Source organism: Quercus suber, unplaced genomic scaffold, assembly GCF_002906115.3.
Source record: "Quercus suber isolate HL8 unplaced genomic scaffold, Cork oak 2.0 scaffold_309, whole genome shotgun sequence".
Lineage (NCBI taxonomy): Eukaryota > Viridiplantae > Streptophyta > Magnoliopsida > Fagales > Fagaceae > Quercus > Quercus suber.
The window spans coordinates 788243-812886 of NW_027069765.1; the positions used below are offsets into that span (position 1 = coordinate 788243).

General features: G+C 34.8%; 3 protein-coding genes across 3 annotated transcripts; 2 read left to right on the forward strand and 1 right to left on the reverse strand.

The window, feature by feature from the left end:
• The first annotated feature begins 2150 nt into the window (after positions 1–2150).
• On the forward strand, positions 2151–7049 carry LOC136071408 (UDP-glycosyltransferase 83A1-like). Its single transcript, XM_065782672.1, has 2 exons — positions 2151–2679; positions 6166–7049. Exons 1-2 carry the CDS (start codon positions 2208–2210, stop codon positions 7047–7049), a joined length of 1356 nt encoding a protein of 451 aa, XP_065638744.1. The 5' UTR covers positions 2151–2207.
• A 7253-nt stretch (positions 7050–14302) lies between these two features.
• On the forward strand, positions 14303–15401 carry LOC112031077 (RNA polymerase II C-terminal domain phosphatase-like 4). The gene is made up of 3 exons (XM_024063757.2): positions 14303–14386; positions 14605–15148; positions 15202–15401. Exons 1-3 carry the CDS (start codon positions 14303–14305, stop codon positions 15399–15401), a joined length of 828 nt encoding a protein of 275 aa, XP_023919525.2.
• Positions 15402–17807: 2406 nt separating this feature from the next.
• LOC112031076 (small ribosomal subunit protein eS19x) lies at positions 17808–19890 on the reverse strand. Its single transcript, XM_065782673.1, is given in 5 exon segments — positions 17808–18220; positions 18830–18986; positions 18989–19012; positions 19128–19218; positions 19840–19890. Coding segments are annotated over 5 exon segments (396 nt in total). The 3' UTR covers positions 17808–18147.
• Positions 19891–24644: the final 4754 nt, after the last annotated feature.

Below are 24644 nucleotides of genomic sequence, written 5' to 3' on the forward strand. Positions count from 1 at the left end.
ACGAGAAAGTGAGACAAGAGAAGCCATAAATGATAAATTAAAGCACCTTTTACCAAATCGATGTAATCTAAATTGATTCTACGTGTCTTCCACATGGGTAAATTTGAATGCAGATACAGACATGAGACAACGTTAGACAAATCTTTTCTGCCAGGATTTCTGTCCTGGACGCCAAGGCATAAAGAACCACTCGTGGAAAAGAATGGTTTCTATCAGCAACCATATTTATGCTAATGTTCATGCATCATGCACTTGATCTTTCAGAAATCAACAAGCATTGACCATTTATTTTAAGTGTGCACGCTCGAGAACTAGCACTACCATGTTCAAGTGTGAAAAACATATGCACAACAANCTTTTTTTTTTTTTTTTTTTTTTTTTTTTTTTTTTTTTTTTTTTTTGAGAAAGACATAAAAGTGAAACAAATATACATATTTATACCTGTTTTTATTAAAGGAGGGTTACAAGAAACAATGTGACAATTTTTAAAGGTAATGTAAATTCAAGTCAAATTACAACAAGGTTATCGTAATTACTCCATAATTAATATGCGTATCTCCGTCACACTTATGTCCTAAGTTTTCAAAACTTGTCATGTCATATACATACCATACCCATGCATGTAATTGTGACCATGCTCCCTAGTCTATGATTCTTATTAAAGGCGCGCGCAATAGTAATATACTAATATGGATGAATCTTGAAAATATATTTTGTTATTGAGCCCATGCTTTTCGGTCTATTAATTCTTATTAAAGGCACGCGTAATAGTGATATGGATGAAGCTTGAAAATATCTTTTGTTATTGGGCCTGCATTGGAATTCTGTGTCCCCAGTAAAACCCAAGAAATTTTGGTTTTCCAAAAACCCAATCACCTTCATGTCCAAGTCCTTTAATTTAATATTAGAAATTCAGCTCCAATTATTGTTCCGGGCCTAATTTGATGGAATAGTCCACGGATATTAATTTAAGACTAGAGATCAAATTCTTTAAAACCCTGCAAGGCATGCACCTGGGCTTGCTGCATCCAATTTCACATTTGCCAAAAAGAGTTATAAAAATCCAACTAAACCTTCTATTTTTGTCCAAATTTTAGCTCCTTTGAGCTTTTGACTTTAAAGTTTTAAGGCCTTAATAGTTAATTCACACTGTCTGATTGTCACACACACAGATCATAGCCGCTGTCTGATATTTTGCTGGATCTTCAGTTGACTTCTTGTATGATTTCACACCAACCCTTTCATGAACTAGGGTTATTTTGTTCTGCTTTTTACCCGATTCAATACATTTATTTATGAAATTAGATGGTCAAAGTTTGAATTACATATATGGGTAAAACACAACTAGTGTTATCTTTTCTAAGAAAAATTAAATTCAAAACAACCAATTGTTTGGATTTAATTGAGAACCTAAAGTACTATATTTGAGTTTTACCCTATATTTGATTTCTTTTTCTTTCTTTTTTTCTTTTTTTATACACACACACACACATATATATATATATATATATATATATCTTTATTGTGTATTCAGATTAATGTCTTTTTGCCATTCGAATCCCCCTCCCCCACCTATCAAATTATCAAAAATATATGTGGATATTAATTAAGATTATTGTCTTGATTTGCTACATGTTATTACATTGATAAATTGTTCTTTCAATTCTTACCCTGAGGTCATTCTCTTCATGTTCCTGTTTTATTATCAAATCGGAAATTTTACAATTATCCTTTTGTAACAGTAGTGTGTGATTTCCAATGCCTTTCTCGGCCTTCTAGCTAAGATCAAGTGTTTGATTTACCATTTATCATGCTTTTTGCTCATAATATATTGTTTTATTTCATTGTTTTTTACTACCTTCAAACTATGAGACCATTCTAAAGCCTGTCAGTATTCGACTTCTTGTGAATTATTGTAGCTCTTCTCAAAAAACAAAAAAGTTTTTTTTTTTTTTTGTTTTTTGTTTTTTTGGCTTTATTGTAGCTCTTCTCAAAAAACAAAAAAGTTTTTTTTTTTTTTTGTTTTTTGTTTTTTTGGCATTCTTAGAGCGTCATGCTATCCATATTCTAGCTATGCGTTGGAGATTTACATGAGATATTGTTCACGATTTAATTGGAATATGACTTCGATGTGTTATTTTGCAGATTTTGGAATTTTGAATTTGTGGATGTTGTAATTTTTGTGGCAATATAGAGTAGAATTTGTCATGGGCAGCCAATCACATGTGCTAGTCGTATCATTTCCAGCACAGGGCCATGTTGCACCACTTATGAAGTTGTCTCACCAGATTGCTGATCATGGGATCAAGGTCACATTTGTTAGCACTGAGTTCATAATTGCAAGATTAACAACTACAATGCCAGTGAAGAGCCTGAGAAGGCTAGTCTCACTCCCAGATGGTCTAGAACCTGGGGATGATCGAACTGATGCTCTTAAACTGATAAATAGTTTTCAAGAAGTTATGCCAGGTCATTTCAAGGACTTGGTTGAGAAAAGTAACGAATCTTATGATGATCGGATTAGTTGTGTCATTGCTGGGATATCGGTTGTGTGGGCATTTGAAGTTGCTGAGAAGATGGGAATTAAAAGTGCTGCATTTTGGCCTGCTGGACCAGCAACCTTGGCCCTTACACTCCGGATCCCAAAGCTTATTGAGGATGGAATTATAGACACTCAAGGTAATAACTAACTAGTATTCTTGACACCTTTCAATCTCTCCATTTCACTTGAAATGAAGAAAGTTCAGTTAAAATTTTATTTTAAATGATGAAAACAAAAATGGAAAGAAGTTAAAGTTCCATGAAGGTTACTTTTAAATTAAACAATTGATACATGATATGGTACTTGTTTGGTTTTAGTAAAAATAATCTGATGACCCTGTAGGAACTCCAATAAAAAATGACTTGATTTTTATTATTAAATAAAATGGAAGAAGGGGTGAGTTTTTTTATTATTAAATAATATCAAGTTTTTCTTACACTTTTTTGTTAGCCAAACACAGAAACCCAGAAATGCAGAAATAAAACTCAACCCAGAAAATTCATTCATTATCTCACAATCAAATCTTATCATTACCACCCACAAAACCTTCGAATATGAATTCAGCAGCACAAGCCACAAAGTAGCATACCCCTACTATAACACAACTAAAACGCACAATCCCACTTGAAGAAAGTGAAAAGAGGATTCCTTCTAGTGGAATCAGAGTTAGTGAGGAAAAGATTTCGGGTTGGTGTGAGTGCCTAAGGGAATGTCTTCTATGTTGTGGGTTTAGGTACTAGTATTGATTACGAGGTATTGAATTTTCTGGGTTGAGCTTATTTTGTGTTTTTAGGTTGCTATGTTTGGCTAACAAGAAAGTACAGGAAAATTATGGTTTAAAATGAAAATTTTTTTAAAAAAGTACTCATCATTTTTTTTTCCTTTTTTCTTTTTCCTTCTATGTTTAATTTTTTTTTTCATTTTTAATATTGATGATGTGGCTTTTTTAAGAAGTAATTAAAATTTTTCGTTATTTTACTAGTCATCCATGTGCCAATAATGCACTTATGCACATCATTTGCTATGTAAGCATTTTCTGTTAATTAGTTAACAATAGAGACCAATTTGATTGTAAATTAAAAATAACATTGACCAAATTGACTACTACCAAAACATAGAAATCAAATTAACTATGACCTCAAGATGATGTTTTCTTGGCATCACTCGTCATATAATTTAAAGTAATTTTTATTCTTTTTTATTTAGTTTACCTATGATTCTTATTAAAGCCTCGCCTAACAGTTATAATATGGATGAATCTTGAAAAAATATTTTGTTATTTTGCTTGCACTGGAATTCACTGTCCCCAGCAAAACCCAAAAAATTTTGGATTCCCAAATACCCAATCACCTTCATGTCCAATTACTTTAATTCAAATCAGAAATCCAGCTCCAATTATTTTTCAGGGCCTAATTTGATGGAATAGTCAATGGACATTAATTTAAGACTAAAGATAAAATAAATAAATAAATAAAAAAAGACTAGAGATCAAATTCTTGAAAACCCTGCAAGGCATGCACCTTAAATTGTCACATCCAATTTCACATTTGCAAGAATGAGCTATAAAAAGCCAACTAAACCAGCTATTACTCTTCAATTTTTAGTTCCTTTGAGCTTTTCACTTTAAAGTTTTAAGGCCTTATACACATTGTCACACACATAGATCATAGCTGCCTGTCTGATATTTTTCTGGATCTTCAGTTCGACTTCTTGTATGTTTTCACACCAACCCTTTCATGAACTAGAGTTACTTGTTTTGCTTTTACCTTATTCAATACATTTATTTATGAAATTCGATGGTCAAAGTTTGAATTACGTATATGGGTAAAATACCACTAGTGTCATCTTTTCTAAGAAAAATTAAATTCAAAACAACCAAGCATTTGAATTTGATTGAGAACCTAAAGTAATGTATCTTTTTTTTTTTTTTCCAAGAGTCTTGTAATTCAACTAGTTGGTACTTCTTGGTGTTTCAAATGAAGATATCTAAGATTAGAATCTTCTACCCCCAACTATCGAATTATCAAAAAAAGAACAAAGTTTAGCTACAAAATTGATTGTAGCTTAAGGCTATAAACTCACTCAATAAAATAAATATTACAACATATTTTGAAAATTTAACCGTTAAATTGTATGTTCTTTACGCTCTTAATGCACATGTTAAATTTTGTGTCAATTAGATATTATTTACTATATGATCTATAAGCTTATATTTTGTGCATAATTTTAAATTACAAAAACTTGCAATTTAAAAAATTTATTGATGACATAGCTATTGATCTTTAATTTTCTTGAAATTTTACAAACATGGAAGATATAAGAAGAAGATGTAATCTGATGGTGGATTTCCAATGAAAAGATATTAAATAAGTTTGTAGCGTAAGGCTATAACTAATTTTGTAACTAAACTGTGAGGAGGATATTAATTAAGATTATTGTCTTGATTTGGTACATGTTATTACATTGATAAACTGTTCTTTCAATTCTTCCCCTGAGGTCATTCGCTTCATGTTCCTGTTTTATTATCAAATCAGAAATTTTACAGTTATCTTGTTATAACAGTAATGTATGAATTACCAATACCTTTCTTGGCCTTCTAGCTAAGATCAAGTTTGTGGTTTACCATTTATACTGCTTTTTGCTCATAATATGTTGTTTTATTTAATGGTTTTTAACCTTCAAACTGGCTCTTACACGCATTGTTCTATGAGACCATCTTAAGCCTGTCAAAAATTCAACTTCTTGTGACTTATTGTATCTCTTCTCACATTAAAAAATAAATAAATAAATAAATTTGACTTATTGTTGCAGTCTTAAAGGGTGATGCTATTCTTATTCTACCTATGTGTTGGAGATTTACTAGAGAGATTGTTTATGATTTAATTGGAATATGACTTCCATATGTTATTTTGCAGATTTTGGAATTCTGAATTTGTCATGGGTAGCCAACCACATGTGCTAGTCATACCATTTCCAGCACAGGGCCATGTTGCCCCACTTATGAAGTTGTCACACCAGATTGTTGACCATGGGATCAAGGTCACATTTGTTACCACTGAGTTCATAAATGCAAGATTAACAACTAAAATGCCAGTGAATAGCCCGATAAGGCTAGTTTCACTCCCAGACGGTCTCGAACCCGGGGATGATCAAATTGATACTCTTAAACTGATTAACAGTTTTCAAGAAATTAAGCCAGATCATTTCAAGGACTTGATTGAGAAAACTAACGAATCTACTGATGATCGGATCATTTGTGTCATTGCTGATGTAGCAGTTGCGTGGGCATTTGATGTTGCTGAGAAGATGGGAATTCAAAGTGCAGCATTTTGGCCTGCTGGACCAGCAAACTTGGCCCTTGTATTCCATATCCCAAAGCTTATTGAGGATGGAATTATAGATACTCAAGGTAATAACTAACTAGTATTCTTGACACCTCCTAGTCTCTCCATTTCACTTGAAATGAAGGAAGTTCATTCCCTGTTAAAATTTTATTTTAAATGATGAGAAGAAAAATGGAAAAGAAGTTAAGGTTCACATGAAGGTTATTTTTAAATTTAACAATTGATACATGATATGGTACTTTGTTTGGTTTTGATAAAAATAATATGATGACCCTGTAGGAACTCCAATAAAAAATGACTTGTTTTGGCTGTCAAAGGAAATCCCTGCATGGAAAAGCTCAGAGTTTCCATGGAGCTTCCCAGGAGATTCAAGGATGCAAAACATTTTTTTTCAATATGTTTTCAAGATGAACCATTCTGTCAAACTATGCAACTGGCTTCTCTGCAACTCATTCTATGAACTTGACTCGTTGGCCTTAAATTTAATTCCTGGGATCATACCTGTTGGTCCATTACTTTCGGGCAATCAATTGGAAAATCATATTGGAAGCTTTTGGCCTGAGGATTCAACTTGCCTAAGTTGGCTTGATAAACAACCTGTGGGTTCAGTCATTTATGCTTCCTTTGGCAGCACCTCAACCTTCAACCAACAACAATTTGATGAACTAGCACTTGGACTTGAACTCACAGGCCTGCCATTCTTGTGGGTTATTCGGTCAGATATCGCCAATGAAGCACTTTCTGAATTCTTGGATGGGATTAGATCGAGAATAGCTGATAGTGGAAAGATTGTTTGTTGGGCACCTCAAGAGCAGGTGCTAGCTCACCCTTCTACTGCATGTTTTATAAGTCATTGTGGATGGAATTCAACCTTGGAGGGTATAAGCATGGGAGTCCCATTTCTATGCTGGCCTTACTTTGCAGATCAATTCCAAAATAAGAGTTACATATGTGATTTTTTGAAGGTTGGTTTAGGGTTGAACCCAGATGAAAATGGGATTATCACAAGGCAAGAAATCAACACAAAGATAAAAACTTTGATCATTGATGATGGTATAAAAACAAATGCATTGAAGTTGAAGGAAATGGCTAAAAAGAGTGGTACTGAAGGTGGATCTTCTTTTAAGAATTTTGAAAGCTTTATTGAACAAATAAAGCAGTAAGATTTTTTTAGGGTGTTTCTGTTTTATTGTTTCTATGTCTATCGAAGTATGCAATTTCTTTCAAGCTTGCTAAAAAAATAAAGTTGCAAAAATGGAATCTTTAATAGCAACTAGCCTTTGTTTTGCCTACTCATGAATCTCAATTGTATTCTTGTATCATATCATATATTATATTATTATGTAATAAAAATTGTGTTTGAAGCATTTGTCATTTCTGTAATTGAAGTTAATAAAAAGCCTGAGAGAACTGCATCAAAGAATTCTGCACGAAGAAGTCCAATGAAATATAAATAGTGTTATTTTTTTCAATGATGATTGTAAGAGTCATATTTTTATGCATTGGCATATCCAAGATCAAAACGCGCTTTATATGCAATTGAGTCTTAGTTTCTAGTGTACTTAAGAATAACATATTGTTCACCAACAAGTGGTCCAAGTGGTATTATTGAAAACACAAGACTATTAAAAAAAACTGTCCAAGAAAAGTTGAATTGCTGGTCTCGATACCTATCGATATATTGAGAATAAATGAATCTTGATATCTCTCGATCTATCGAGCCTTGCGAAAACTAAACATTAAATTCTATTTTTAGCCCATGATGACTTGACCTTTAGAAATTTGTGCACTAGGGTTCCAAAACATTTAAAAAAAAAAAAAAAACATAATTTATTTTCGTCATCTTTGAGACAGAGACGTACATGCATAACAAGAGTTGTTGTGACATCTATGTGCCTAAGATTTTGTACCTAGCTACTACCGATTCATCCAAATTTGGATTGAAGAACTCTACAAAGTTACAAAAATTAAAAGGATTAGCCGTAGATACAACAAAGGCATCAAGTGTAGGTTGTTTATATTGGGAGATTTAGTACTAAGGAAAGTCTTGAGGAACACCAGAGATCCTACCATGGGAAAACTAGGACCTAATTGGGAGAGGCCATATTGAGTTACATCAATCACAAGGACAAGGGCATATCGGCTAAAGGACCTAGATGAAAGACTTGTAGTTAGGCCATGGAATGTATTTAACTTTAAATAGTATTACTTTTAATTGATATATAGAAGACTTTACATTATCTCTGTTTACTATTGTTAAGTCTAGAGAATAGCAAAGGACATCAAGAAGGCCCAAGCCGTGACGTTGAGATTATGGTGTAGAAAAACAAACTCCATGGTACTAGATCCTGTCTTTGCCTCGAGTAGGTCTTAAGCTGAATTTTCTGTCTTAGCCTGACTCTAGGGTTACTAACAGAAAAGGAAATTGAGACTTAAACACCCCCCCCCTCCTCGTGGTACTAGACCCTGTCTTTGCCTCGATTAGGTCTTAATATGAATTTTTGGCCTTTAGCTTGACTCTAGGTTCACTAACAGAAAATGAAATTAAGACTTTAAAAAAAAATTTAAAATTAAAAAAAAAAAAAAAAAAAAAAAAAAAAGAAAGAAAGAAAGATGCAAACCTCGTGGTACTAGACCCTATCTTTGCCTCAAGTAGGTCTTAAGCTGAATTTTCTGCCTTAACCTAACTCTAGGATCGCTAACAGAAAAGGAAATTAAGACTTAAAAAAGATGCAAATCCCGTAGTATTAAACCTTATCTTTGCCTCAAATAGGTCTTAAGCTAAATTTTCTACCTTAGCCTGGCTCTAGGGTCACTAAGAGAAAAGGAAATTGAGACTTAAAAAAAAAATGGTGTTAACCAGTCCTGTGGAGCTGAACTTTTTTTCTCTACTTTCATTAAAACAAACTTCCTACCTTAGTGAAATTCTAGAACTAAAGGAGGAAAGAGGATTACAAAACAATAAAGAATGAAAATAAACGCTCTAGAAATATGGGAATGCAATATATATATATATATAGAAGAACGATAGTCTGAATTACAAAATTAACCCTCTAGACAAGGCATATAAAAATAGGAAATAAAAGGAAAGTAAAGCTGGGATCTAAGAAGCTTTAAGCCGCCCCTCCACAAGACGGCTCCTCTTAAGAACTTGCCAAATCACCCGCCACTGGGTTAACTGCTGGTAGACCCCTGGCCTCCCTAATTGGGGACTCATCATTGATAATAGCCTGGATCTCGAGGTTTGGGACTATTATCAATTCAACCGAGATTGTGATGCTATCATCTTGCCTCAGAGTAAAGGAAGCCTCTACCTGCATCTTGTCTAAGGCCGCAGTCCACCCCTTGGTGAAGTAAACTTGAAGATTCCACTGCACTTTAGGCTTCACCAAGATAATGTAATCAGTCTAGCCTTGGTAATATGCAGCTTGAATCTTCTCATCATCCACAACGACAAAGGCCTTCAGCTCGGCCTCCTTTTCTTCTAACTTCTCTTTAGCTTCCTGGAGCTCTTTCTCCAAAGCTTCTTTCCTCTTAGTTATAGCCTTGGTATTCTCCTCAGCCTCAGAGCGAAGCTTTTCTGACTCGAATACTTTGTTCATTGCATCTGAGATTTTGCTAAGCAGATCCTTATTGTCCTTAGCCAGCTCCTTTAACTTGGCCTTAGTAGCCAAATACCTTTTCTCCAACATTGTGGAACATTGATAACCCTGCAAGATAATAGTTAGAAGTAGAACTTAACTTATGAAAAAAGAAAGAAAAGTAAAGAGATGGGGGGGAACTTACCATGATCACTTACCTCTTCGTGTTGAAGAGGAGGGAGTGGTCATCCAACTTCTCCCAGTGGCTCATATTTTTGGGAAGAAAGAATGCCTGACGCACACACTTAACAACAAGGCCCCTCAGCCCTATCTCTAGGGCCTAACTTTGTAAGTCACAAGAAAGGGCTCCCCATCTACTACGAAGGACATTGTGTAAGCTAGGGCTCTTTGAGTTTGGACAGGGGCATCGGCCCCCACAGTAGGAGAGTCTTCAAGGTCAAGGATCATCACCCCGGGACCAGAACTCCCCCTCTCTCCCCTTGGCATTTTTGCCTACCTCGCGACCTGTGGGATGGAATAATGGACACGAGAATAGCTGAAGTCACCACGGGGGCAACTGGGGCTTGAACTTGAAGAGCATGAGAATCTTGGGCTTGAGGAGAAGGGGGCATACCCAGAATTTGGTTGAGAGTGACCTGGGTCCATTAGTAAGACATTTCTTCTAGATTATCTTCTGTGAGAAGAGTGGTCGAGAGTTCTGGCACTTGAATCCTAGTAGAGGGATCTTGAGAAGTGGAATTACTTGTCTTTCTTCTTCTTCTTCGGCACAGGCGGTTGATAAGAATAGCTACCATAACTTGTAGGTGTTGCCAGGGTGAAAGGAGGTGGAGAATCGCTACGTCTTCGTCCTTCTGCACTCTTTTAGACAGGGATAGAACATACCCCTTTACTCGGATGTCAATGTAAGGGAGTAAAGGGTGATTTTATGTGATTACCCTTCCCACGTTTTGAAAACTCTAGTATATGGAGGTATACCTGAGGATAAGATACTCGGCCTGAAGTTTCCTGTCTGAGTTAGGGTATATGGGAGATCTCAGCAGCCTGTTCAAATTTGTGGAGTTGATCAACTATCTTCTCTTTTTGAATGCGTGGTCATCTGAAAAGATAAATGAGTAATATAGAAATTATTTAGGAAGATAATATCGAACAAACCGTGTTAATACATACATATGAAATGAATAAATAAAGATAAAAGAAAAAAGCTCCTAAAAGTCCTAACTACCTGCTCTACCTGCGGTTGTGGGACAATGGATTCCAGCGAGATACCAACTCCCCGAGATGATCAGATAATCTCCTTCTGTCTCTTTGTCGAAATCTGGAAGGCCTGATATAAGTTTTACTTCCCCATGCCAAATTTTGAAATAAAATCCCGAGGATTTACTATCTTGTAAGCTATATATATATGCGTGTGTGTGTGTGTGTGTGTGTATGTGTACGGGGCTGGGCCTCGTGACACATTATTTGGCTTTGTCCCCATTTTTGGACCTTTAGCCTCAATCCTGACACCTTGAGGCCCAATTTGGGCCCCAAGGCTAAAATAGGACTACGCTAGCTTGAATGCCCCAAGCAAACCCCTCTCGATCATCTTTAACTTGGTTGGGGGTATCGTTGCTCAGAGATACCCTGTACCCGGTTGCCCGATAGTGCCTTAGGGGATATCACTGCCAGGCGGGCTTTTGGAGGTGGGAATCAGTTCTAATGCCACTACCACCTCTCACCAGAAAACCCACCAAAAGATGATGGAATTGGACCCCCATTCGCACTAGTATAGGGGAGTAATCATAACACCTCCACTTATCTAAAGCTATAAATAGGAGAATTTAGGGAGAAGGTAGGGGTTGGCAACTCTGGAGAGAAAAGGGAGAAGAGTAGAGTGATTGAACCAAGTGAGAAAATGAGCGATTTTGTGAGGTAAAGAAGGGGGTTTAAGGAAACAAGAGTGTATTTAGGTCATCGAGCATAGGATTACCCATAGTAGGAAACCCAAAGCCCACAATACAAATAGATTGTGAGCCCAAGTAGAGGTTGAACCCAATAATCATATCCTGGGTACGCATAATATATATATATATATATATATATAATATCATGCTCGGTTAAACTAAGGCCGAGTCTCCTATTAAGTACATCTATGCTACTAACAACTCTAAATACATTAGGGGCACACTGGTTGGGCCACACTTTGAAATGCCTTAAAAATTTGGTTAATAACTTACTCACAGGGATCCTGACCCCACCCTGTACAAAGTTTACAAACGCTACCCAAGGGATAACGACCCTACCTTCCTCCCTTAAGAATATTGCCTCAGACTTGGGGCAATATCTCACCTCTACATCCTTGAGGATACTATACACCCTTTTAAACTCAGCTAGCCGTTCAAGTGTATCAACCATGGGTTTGAACTTCCCCATTGACTAGATTTGATATGTAAAAAATTAAAAATTAAAAAAGAAGAAGAAGAAGAAGAGGAAAGATGAAGAAATTAACGACTTACAAACAAGAAAAAGAGAGATGGAATGCCAGAGTACACCTGAGTAAGGTAAGAGAAGTTATGAGTGAGGAGGAGTATGAAGAAATCGAGAGAGCTTGGAGAGGGAATGGAGAAAAATAGAAAATGGGAGCTCAGAAACTGGTTTGAGCTCCCCTTTTTATAGAGAATGAGAGAGTGGGAAAAGGGGGAAAGTGACCCTTGGTTTCTCGCAGCTTTTTCCGTTTTCCAAAACGCACATCTAGCCATTCATAAACACGCATGCCATTAATCGAATGGCAGGAAGCTCGAGCATGTTTGGAACATTTATTACTTGATAGCACCACCCGACATCAGTGATAGTTAATGATTACCCCCCATCTATCTCGAACCATGATCTCCACCTCAGCACTAATGACATGGAGTTCGTGGGGGGCTATTGTGTGGCGAGTGGATTCAATTATGGGCTGAGGCCCAAAGGGCTTGATAGCTCATACTAAAAAGGATGGGTTGAACCTATCTTCATGAACCACAAAGAGAAGTGTCCCCCCAGACGATTCCTGAGGAGTTCGGGATATGCTGCCAACATTGAAACTCTTATATGAGGTAATAAACACGGATGATCTCGAAAAATACAAAGGAGTGATATGGAACTAATTTCCTTTTTTATATCGAGGTGCCATTCTTACCAAGTATACCTTAGGAAATTCCCTAAGAGGATAAGAATCACAAAAATTGTCACTTTCGCATTAATTAGAGGTTCTCTACCTAATCTCTTCCACATTAAGTGCATATAAGACAACCTAAACAGTACAAACACCCCCCAAAAGTCTTGTTTCAGGATAAGAAGGGGGGAGAACCAATAGAAGAAGGGGAAATATCCCAAAAAGATCGAGTTAGGGGCAAGCCAGCTGGAAGGATAAGGAAAGGGAGAACGCCTATAAAAGAAGAGGAGATGACAACGAAAAAGGGAATGAGAAAAAAGACTAGAGAAGAGAGAGGAAAAAAAGAAGAAGAGACGTTCCTTTATTTTTAAAATCCTAGTACCACGGGAAAAGAGTGTAATGGTTGTTGCTTGTAATATTAATACAATCTTGCTTTCATAAAGTAGTTGTTTGAACTTCCTATTATGGAGTTTTCACCTTGTTCAATTGATAAATAAATTGTGCTAATCGGTCACCTAGGAAGGAATTTGTCTTAATAGCTTATTTAACCTTTTTGAGAATTTTTGACCCCCCCCCCCCCTAAAACACACACACACACACACACACGCACGCACATATTGATAAGTAACAAAATTTTTATTAAAAATAAAACAAACTTTTAACCTTTTTGAGAATTTTTGACCCCCCCCCCCCCTAAAACACACACACACACACACACACGCACGCACATATTGATAAGTAACAAAATTTTTATTAAAAATAAAACAAACCCAAGGACACTATAAATGTACTATTGGGCAATAAAATCAAGAATATATAGGGTCCGTTTGGATTGAACTTATTGTTGCTGAAACTGAAAACTGAAAACACTGTACCAAAATAATTTTTAAATGTGTGAATAGTGCCGTGGGACTTATTTTTAATATTTTTTATTGCATGAACAGTGCGTGAACAGTGCACGCACTGTTCATGCATAGTATTTTTTGTCTCTCAAAGTCAAACAATGCGGCCAAAAAAAAAAAAAAAGGGAAAACGCATTTGCTAAAACGCGGACGCCAAATCCAAACGGCCACATAATTTATATTATTGCAAGAGTTTATTATTATTATTATTATTTTAAAAATAATTGTAAATGTGGGGCAAGGTGGGATCTCACAAGGCCCTGTGAGGTGGGGATTAGGCAAGGTAGGGGGTGTTTGGTAATATTGTTTGGACAACAGTTTTCGTTGTTTAAACAACACAATACGTATTTTCATAACATTTTTTCACCCACACGTATTTTCAAAATACTTAAACAATGTTACTAGAACAATATTCCCAAATGGGCCCGTAGTTACCTCAACATTGTCCTCCTCTCAAAATCTTCGACTCCGAACTATCCAATTATAAAAAATAATAAATAAATAAAAACCTGAATTTTTTTTAAGGACTAAAAAAAAAAGTGAGGTCATTAATGCCTTAGTGGAATTTAAAAGAATAGCTGGGTCAAAGAAGTAATTTTCAAAATCTCAGTGACCAAAAAAAAAAACAGAGAAGAAAAAAAGAGTCATTCGCTTGGTTAACCCTAATTCCTGAAACATATCTCATCTTATATACTCTCTTTTCACAAACCCTCTCACACACATACAACACCTCGCCGCAAGAGCACAAGCAGCAGCAGCACCAGAAGAAAGAAGAAAAAATGGAGGCAGCAAGAACCGTAAAAGATGTGTCACCTCACGAGTTCGTCAAGGCCTATGCCGCTCACCTCAAACGTTCTGGCCATGTATATATATCTCTCTCTCTCTATTCATAAACTCTTATTTTTACATGTTGATGATGCGTATATCTGTTTTGTTCAGTGAATCTGAAACTTTTACCTTTTGTTTTGTTTGATTTATTTTTTAGTGAGAAGTGAAAGTGATTGTTCTTTTGGGTATTTGTGGTTAACCATTTGATGAAATATACATTTGAAGCTTATTATTGTGGATGTTTGAGTTGCAGCCTAATTTCCGTGTGCAACCTTGGGCGATGATGACCAAATTGAGGCCTTTCGTTCACACTTTTCTGAAAGAAGCAAGTGCCATGTTTGAATTGCATATATGTACAATGGGTGAACGAGATTATGCATCAAAAATGGTTGAGTTTCTTGACCCTGAAAAAGTTTACTTCAAGTCCAGAGTTATTGCACGTGAAGATTTAATTGACTCAGAAGAGAAGAGTCTTGATCTTGTGCCAAGGCACAAACGTATGGCTATTATTCTTGATGATAACCAGCATGTGTGGAAACATGATCAATCAAACTTGATTCTTGTTCAGAAATATTTTTACTTTAATTCAAAAAGTGCCAAGAGTATTGCATCTTTTTCTGCATTGAACACTGATGAAGATGAGACCACTGGTGTGCTCGCCACCATTCTTGAAAAACTTAAACTAATCCACAGACTGTTTTTCAACCCAAAATCCAAGGGTGGTCTTGTGCATAGAGATGTTAGATCGATACTTGCAAACCTTAGGGTACTCCAAGGATGTAAATTAACCTTCAAAGGTAATTTTCCCCGAGTTTGAAGCCAGAAAATTCGTGTCTTTGGTTGATGGCAGAGGAGTTAGGAGCAATTTGTTCTATGGATGATGTTCTTACTCCCTTCACGCATGTGGTCACTTGGGCTGCCACAGCAGAGGAGTCTCAGCAGGCAGAGCTGGACAAAACTATTTTGGTCCATCCAAGGTGGTTACATGCTTGCTACGATGCATGTAAAAGGTATCCTGAAAAAGATTTTCCGGTTGAGCTGAAGAACTAGAAGTTGAGATCATCTTAGTTCACTTCTACTAACAGGACTGGCATAGTTTCCAATTTTTTGTTTTTGTAACACTGCAATTAGTGAACTAGAGGGTTTTTCCTAGACAAAGAAATTCAGGGTTCATAACTTTATTTTTTTGTGGGGCAGTGTTTATTCCACACAACTTTGTGGATTCACAAACTGTATGGAACATGTTTTTCCCTTTTTTGAGCTTGATTTCAAGTAGTTAATTGCTACGTGTAGGAATCGAATTCTTCCTCAATTGTGATGAGACATGATTGCTTTGGTTTTTGATAATATGATTCTTATATCTCCTTGACGTCCACAATTTTGTCTGTGAATGTGGCCATGGGATTCTAAACAAGTCTACCCTGTTGAATATATCGAATTATGCTATTGTTAGATAGAAAAGTCATATTGTGTATCTGCAATTGCATGAATTGAAGGGGTGGGAGAATATTTAGCCATGTTAGTCTAACATCAGGTGGTTAAACAGATCTTGAATCATAGTTTAACATATATAGACAGAGTATGGAAGCGGAAAGAGTTTTACTATCACCAGAAGGGCCAAAACTGTTCATACAGAAAATGAAAGCCACCACTCCCCACTAGCTTGTGCCCAGTGAAACAGAACCGAAACGTCAAGGCTACTTGTTTCGCTTTCAATACAACTCTCGTAATAAGCGTGGCTTATAAAGTTTTTCGGACTTGCTTGGCATCTATCGATCTTAGGACCCAATCTCAAAATATTGTTTCACACTCATTATTATACATTTTTCATACTCAATGTTCATAATCTCATGAGTGATGTAAACATTTTATTATTATTAATGTTCACATTTAAAACGTGAAATGAATGATGTGTACTGACAGACATATATTACATCATATAGATGTTATATAACAATATAAAGGTAGTATATAACGTAAACAAGACGTGGTTTGGGCGTTAAACTCTTGTCCCTTGCCTTATATTCTAATATTTTCTATGATATATTTTTCAGGATCTTTTTATTTTTTTTGGTATCAATCCAATTGAATTTTGGTTATTTGTCCTCAGAATTGGCTGAATGTTTGTCCCAAACTCCCAATAGAATAGGTAGAGAACCAGTTGAAACAGCACTGTGACATGAATGCCACTTTTTACTAATAGATTAAGCGGAAGAGTTGCATGGTGAATGTTTAATTGAAAATGGAGAAATGCCAGATGCACGAGGACCTTGATGCTAATAATATATTTTGCAAACTCAATGCGATCGTGTAATGCAAATTTATCTCAATATAATTATGTCTTCGTAGTTTCTTCCAAAATCTGTCATGAAAAGATTTGTAAACGAGCAAAGACAAGTGTTGAGTTGTTCTAACTTGGTTCATTTTACTAAAATATTGTCATCAATCTTTAAACTAGGTTCAGTTTTTATGTTCACGTTTGATATGTTAATTTCCCAAATGAGTTTGAGCTTGTACCTGAGCCCTACTAAGTTGGTTAAATAAATTAACTTAAATCACTTATGTAACCTATAATCTACATCTAAAACATATATAAAATAAAAACACTTTTAAGTCGTTCATAAATTTTATACTTAATTCTTTTATTTTATATATATATATATATAATTGTTTTGTAAATTCTATTTCATAATTAAAGTCTCCACTAAATTCTTAACAAATTATTTAAACAGTAGAAAATATAGTTTTATATACAAAGATAATAATAATAAATTCCTACTAATCATTACCATTATCAAATTAATATTTAGACAAAATAAAAGAAAAAACAAAGATCAAATTTTATTGAAACCTTTTTATGCATTGCATGCATGTTAGTCTAAAGATTTACTTATGAATTATCTAGGAAAAAAATTATTGATTAATTCATTCACATTACTAAAGTAATAATTTTTATATAACAAACCATCAAAAAGAATTATAAAACAAGTATAAAAAGCATTTGACAAATTTTCATTAAAGTTATAATGCTTACAATATTGAGTCAAGTTTGGTTTTTGCATTAACTAATTGAGTTTCAAACCCAAATAAAAAAGAATTAAAATTGATTTTCAAACTTCAGTTCAATCAATTAATCATTGTGAAGTACAGTCATTGAGACGCCCGTTACAAGGGTGCACTGAGTAGTAAATAACCACCTCACACACTTTGGAATTACTGGTGACCATATCAGAATAACAGAGTACCAGTTTCAATGCAACCAAAACCACAATATTTAGGTTAACCCCGTCAAATTAGCAGACAATTTCTCAAAAATTCACTCTATATGCCACAACACAGCTAATGAGGCTCCTCTCTCACGCTCTTGATGAGCTATAGTGAAGTTCAACATGGATTTTGGCAGAGAATGGAACATTCATAAGTTCATATATGTATGCTTTATGATGTGTGCACATGTCGATGAATGCGTTCAAATTCATTACAAGGAGCATAAAACTATTTCATTACAAGGCCATGCATAAAACTATTTCAGTCCCCTTAAGCTAACATCGCAGCAGTTGAAGCAAAGAACGGTAAATAATTAATAAGAACATTTTCAAAAATTAGGCTTGAACAGTTGCATAACATAGTAAAAACAACTAGCACAGTGAACTCATAGAAGCTGAGGTCAAATGTGACAGTAAAAGCTGAAAATTAAATGTGCTACTGGCCTCTTATATTTATGTCCACTCAAACAACTAAATCCCAAGGTCCTTCTCAAGTAGTTCTCCATCCTTAACAAGCCAGCATAAATCCCTCAATGGGTAAGTGTGATGCGTCCAGCAACTTGATCAAGATCTCGCCGGCCACTGGATGTGATTTTCCTTCCACTGGCAGACAATAGAAGTTGTCGTAAGTACCAAAAATTATGGGATGTTAGATTGATGATATTGTTCTCACATGATGTTGGGAGGTACTTTATCAAAGAACAATACATGATTGACCCATGTAAATAAAATTTCATTCCGAATTTAGGAAAAAAAAAATAGTCCTTTACTAAAAATTATTCGCACAGAGAACAGTAAAACAAATTTTCTCATCAGGCATTCAGGCTTCTTTTCAACGTGACTAGAATGCCCAAAAAATTGTCTTAATTTATAATGTAAACAAAAATCCGTTTTCTAGATGCTTTCCTTTATACCATGCAGAAGATTGTAGGAATAATTACCATGTCTTATTAATTTGTATCCCAAAATGAATGACTTTCATAAATTGAAATCATATTTCTCACTGAGGAAAAACTTAGATATATTTAACGCAATAAACAGACCCTCAACTTTTGAGGGTATGAAATGAACCATATCAGGAACCCTTTTCTTTCAAATACACAATTCAAGTAAAAAGGAGAATATTTTTTTGGGGTTTGAATAATCCAAACATTAAGCCACAAATTGCCATTCTTTAATAGATGAACCAAAATCAATGCCAAAGATACTCACCCCTTTGCGTCAATTTCAACAATTTTCATTGTCTGCAATTGCTGAAGTATGTGACGAGCAATAGCACCACTGCTTTTACAGAAATGAGGTGGGCGACTGCCATTTCTCTTGCTTCCTCCATAGATCCTTCTGAAGGCACCAACACCTAGACCCCCCTCAAGTAGATCTTCCTTGCCATGGAAGCTACAGTACAATTGAGTTAAAAATGCAATCACAATACACAATTATAGTAGAAAACATTTACATGCGATTGCATGCACACGCTTTTTTTAGGGGGGAGAGAGACGGAGACACATACCAGCTCTAATGTAGTACCAATCTGGGTCATATGGAGCAAGTTCCTTAAATGTTGCAGTCTTCACAAGATCAGTCCATTCAGGCAGCTCAACCTATTAGAAAACATGGAGACAGAAAGAAAACATAAGAACAGCAACATGGCTCAAAACTGTTGCTTAAATTTACAAAACAATATAAATCCTTAATGCCGATGAAAGCCACAGGAACTTGTTAATTTCCATAATAAACAAAAGACACAAGAAAGCAAATTAAACCCCCTATACAAATATGGGAACAAGCAACAGCCTGCTTTCACATAAACCCACATAAAAATGATTGCACAAAACAAAATAACAATTTGCAAACAATTGCAAAGAACAAAATCACAAATTATTTTACTTCATGTGCACATTTGGAAAGTCCAATGTTAAAAAGTAATAGAATAATAGAAATTACATTAACAGAAGTAAAATATGTTAGTTCCTGTTGATCGCTAAACACTCATTCATATGCTGGTTGGCATTAAGGCATCAATTGACAAAACGGGATAGGCTACTATCTTGAGGCTATAAAGGGGACTGCTTATGTGTATTTTTCAGAAATTCTGTTGAGACACAGATCACCTCTTCTTTCAAAACTGAAGCTACTTTTTCTCTTTCACTACACCAAGCTCACGAACTTTAGCCCAGGGCCATGTGCATCAAAACCCAGAGACTTGTTAGCAATAATTTTACTGTAGACTTCTGGATGCAAAGGATGAGTCCTTTTTCCTTCTCGTGAACCATGGGAGCGCCTAAAGGGCCAGGCATGCTATTTCACTCAAAGACACTAGAAGAAGACTATGCAGCTCTGTTTAATCAATGATCCTTATAATTGTTGGTGGGACACTGTGATTGAATGGGGTGCAAAGGAACTAAAGAAGAGAATATTTAAATCTACCATGTAATGCAAGAATATATATATATATATATTTATTTATAGTATCAGAAGAACGTATTCTGTAAGATGAACAAGTCTCTGCAAAACCAGGTTCTGTGTGCTAATTGGAGCACATCTAATATGTCTTCAAATGCTGACATTTTCTTTTGTTTTTATTGTTTTGGTAACAAGTGTGGTTCAGGGTGCTGTCTGTTGCCCATTGTTGTTGTTTGGTGTGGTTTTGGTTTCGTTTGTAGCAGCTTATTTGTTGCTGATAATGATTGCTTGCAGTGTTGCTGCTGAGTTTTGAACTATTGTATTCAGTTCTTTGATTTTAATGATTGTCACACATTCATCTAAAAATACACGACTACAATATAGTTCTACAAATATAAACACACAAGGAAATCAATCTAAACTTTTCCTTTTAGAGCATGTAACCATGTTTAACTATTAGATATCCCCCTGAAAAAATTTGCTAAAGACATGACAACTACTCCACTATTCTTTACACCACATCTCCATCCTAATAAGTACGCTCATACATCAATGAAAACAACCCTTAAAACAAAAAGTTCCATAGAATCTATCATTTCTATAACTTAACAAATGAATCACGGCTTTCCACACACACCAAAAAAAAAAAAAAAAAACCATCTTCGGAACAATCCCAAAAATGGGTACCTGGGATTTCCATGAAAAATAAAATATTCTTTTGCAATTTTCAGATTTACATAAAAGTACAAAACAAACCCATCTACCCNTTTTTTTTTTTTTAGGGAGATGCATTATTTTAAGAAAGATTCACCTATTTTGTTAACACTAGGGGCATGTGGATATGATGATTGATGATGATTATACTAGAATTACTTACCGTCGTTACCGATAGTTAATTTCAAACTCGGCATGAACTTTTTTTTTTTTTTTTGGAGAAACCAACACACACACACAAAGAAGAGAGAAATGAGTTCTAACACAAAAGCACATCATAATTCCACTCAAAATCATGAACTACATAAGTTATAAGTAATTTAGAACAACAATTTTTATCATACTTTTTGTTTCAATTATTTTATGTGACTAATTGTGACTGACTATTTGTTACTTTCACATAAACTCACTATTTTTTCTTCACCACTTACAATTTTGCCATAGCAGATTCTAATATTTCTCAAGAAATTTGGTCACAATTATAAGTACTTGTCACCTTAACCTACTCTTTATTTATTTACTAGTATCATACTCGTGCGATACACGGCTTAATAAAAATAATTTTGAATAAATAAAAAAAAAAAAAAATGAAAAAAAAATGGTGAGTTTATGTAAGTTCAAGTTTGGTATTTTTTTGTTCAAAAAAATATTATAAAATATTTAAAAACTATGGAAAATTGTAAAAATAGTAAACAATTATTAATAAAATCTCTCTCTCTCTCTCTCTCTCTCTCTCTCTCTCTCTCTCTCTCTCTCTCTCTCTCTCTCTCTCTCTCTCTCTCTCTCTCTCTGTGTGTGTGTGTGTGTGTGTGTGTGTGTGTGTGTGTGTGTGTGTGTGTGTGTGTGTGTGTGTGTGTGTTGTGTGTGTGTGTGTGTGTGTGTGTGTGTGTGTGTGTGTGTGTGTGTGTGTGTGTTGTGTTGTTGTGTGTGTGTGTGTTGTGTGTGCGCGGCCAGCGCGCAAAAGATAATACTAAAGAACAAATTATTTTTTAAATTATAAAACAAACAAATTTTGTATATTTGTTTCCTTATATCTTATTTTAGGTAAAATGGTTAATGCATCTCCCTAAAAAAAAAAAAAAAAAAAAAAAAGCTAAAATGGACCAATGGTGTCATATATATAGATTCTCCATACGGATATAATGTGAAGTGAATATATGTATAAAAAAAATAAGTATATATATTTTTATATATATTTAAAATACTAAAATTATTTTTAGGGTTACTGCACTTCCTCTAGAATATGTAATGTTTTCCTTAAATTTTAAAACTAAACAATGTTTCTTTCAAACTTCAAAACTGGGCAATGTTTCCTTTTAGACCATTCTCATTAGCTTATGCTAAAAAAAAAAAGAAAAAAAAAGCATTTTGTATCATTAAAACCTAATTTATTTATTTTGCATGACCACTCTAACAACACACTCATGGGTTCTATTTAGCTCAACTAATAAAGTTTCTGATGATTAAATAAGAGATTTAGAGTTCAATACTCATTTACACCAAAAATTGATTGATGTCTTAGTCTGATCATAAAAAACGGACGCTATAAGTTGAAACTCTCTTTTAAAATAAAAAACAAAAATAAAAAACTCTAACAACATACTCTACATTTCATTCTCTATTTTACACTACATCATAATAAATAATATATATTTTTAGACCCACAACAATAGCAACAGCCGCAAACCCTAGTTTTCTAAACTAAACAATAGTCCACCATACTACTAAGCCACCACGTGAGAACCGCGCCCAAAACCTCAAGCATAAATGGGTTCTAGTGTTGGTGTTCTGGCATGATGCAATGTTGAGATTGGCAATGGTGGTGACATGGTTGCTTAGGTTTTTATTGATGGTGGCGGAATTGATTGAGGAAGAGGACGGTGGTTTGCTTGTTGTGGTGGTGATATGAGAGAGAGAAGAGGTGAGAGAGGGAGAATTTTCCTTTGCCAGAAACCAAAGGATAGGAAAGAAATTGAATAAAAAAAGGCCTAAAAGGAAATGCATGCTGTGAGCTACAGTATCCTTTATTTTTAGAGAATATTGTAGCAACATGTAAAGTTTTCTACAGTGTTGCATAACGGGCTGGAGGGCTGTTTTTGGTGTTTTTTTTTTTGCTATGGTATTCTCTAAATTGCATTTAGATAATTGGATGACCAAATGCCAGTGGCGGCTCTAAGAATTTTTTTGAAGGGTTCATTAAGAAAACTTAAATGAAACAAATTTTAATAAAAAGATAACTTGAATATATTGTGTTATTGAAAAAAAAAAAAAAACACATACATGAAATTTTACAATTTCTTTCTACAAGTTTTCATATTTTGAAATCGTCACATGATAGTTTATTATCAATTTTCATTATCTATTGTTAATGTAGATGTAACCATTTTATTTTATTAAGTTTGTATAACATTTTTATTTTTGTGTAGTTGTCATTATTTATTAGTTATTTCATAAATTATTGACCTTATATTAATTATTGATTCACATAACCACACTCATCCATACATAAATAATACATTTAACAATCACTAAGCTTACTTTTATTTATTTATTGAATCTCTAGTTTTATAACAAAAAGTTATTATAGCATCATAATAATATACACATGTAACAAATCCTTTGTATTTCTTGGTTATTAAATTATATAAAGTTATAGTATATTTATACTATACATGTACGTCTTCAAACACATCACAATTCACACAAATAACATTATATCAAAAAATAAAAAAAAAATAATGCATAAAATTAGTATCAAACACACACACACACGCACGCGCGCACATACACACATGTATATAATATATATTTATAATAAAGAGAGACATTCAAAACTCAAAAATACTCACATTTTACTCTTAGAGTCGTACACATGTATATAATATATATTTATAATAAAGAGAGACATTTAAAACTCAAAAAATACTCACATTTTACTCTTAGGGTCAGAGATATATAGAAAGTCAGATAGAGATTAATAAAGATGAAATGAGATTCATGAGAAAAAGGGAGAGTGATTTGGGTTGTTAATTAGTTTTGGGATGAGTTGATCTATGTTGTTTGATTTTTGTGCTAAATTGATTTGCGATCAAGGTGTGCAAGATTTAAGCTAAGTTGAGCAAAAATATTTTTAAGTGTAATTAAGTTAATAAAAAAAATATTTTATATATATAAATTTTTATTTCTGAGTCAAGGGATTCATTTGAATCTCTGACTTACAAGTGCAGCCGCCCTTGCCAGATGCATGAGCCAATGATAATGCTCTCATTATTGGTATGCTTCTCTTAAAATTTAAAACTGAGCAATGTACTCCCTTAAGCATTACGTAGTAAGTACTTTGTGGGGGCCTTTTTTGTTGTGCGTTGGGCTGGGCTGCCTGCCGCGGTAATAGGCCCGAGTATTCTGAGTAAGGAAGTTAAGACCGGTCCAACTGGAACTCAACTTGGGCCGGCTTGTGTGCAAACGTTGAGTCCAAGTCCAAGGGAAGATGCTGCGAAGTGGGCTTATCCCCTGTTTCTGCCGCAGGAACTTTTCTCCAGTTTCTGCCGCAGGATTGACTTTTCTGTTGCAGAATGAACTATTCTTCGGTTTCTGCCAAGGTCTAACTATTCTGCTGTGTAGCAAAACTTTCTGCCGTGTAGTAAGATCGTCTGCTGTGCAATAAAAGTTTCTGCTATGCAGTGAAGCTGCCTGCTGTGCGATAAAGCTTTCTACTGTGTAGTAAAGCTTCCTGCCGTGCTTTAAAACTTTCTGCCGTGCTTTAAAACTTCCTGCCGTAAAGCCTTGTGCAATAGAGCTGTTTGCTGTGCATTAAAGCTGTCTGCTGTGCTTTAAAACCATCTGCCGTGCTTTAAAGCCTTCTACAACGTGAATGACCACTCTTCGTTTTTACTGCAGAAACACTTTTTTA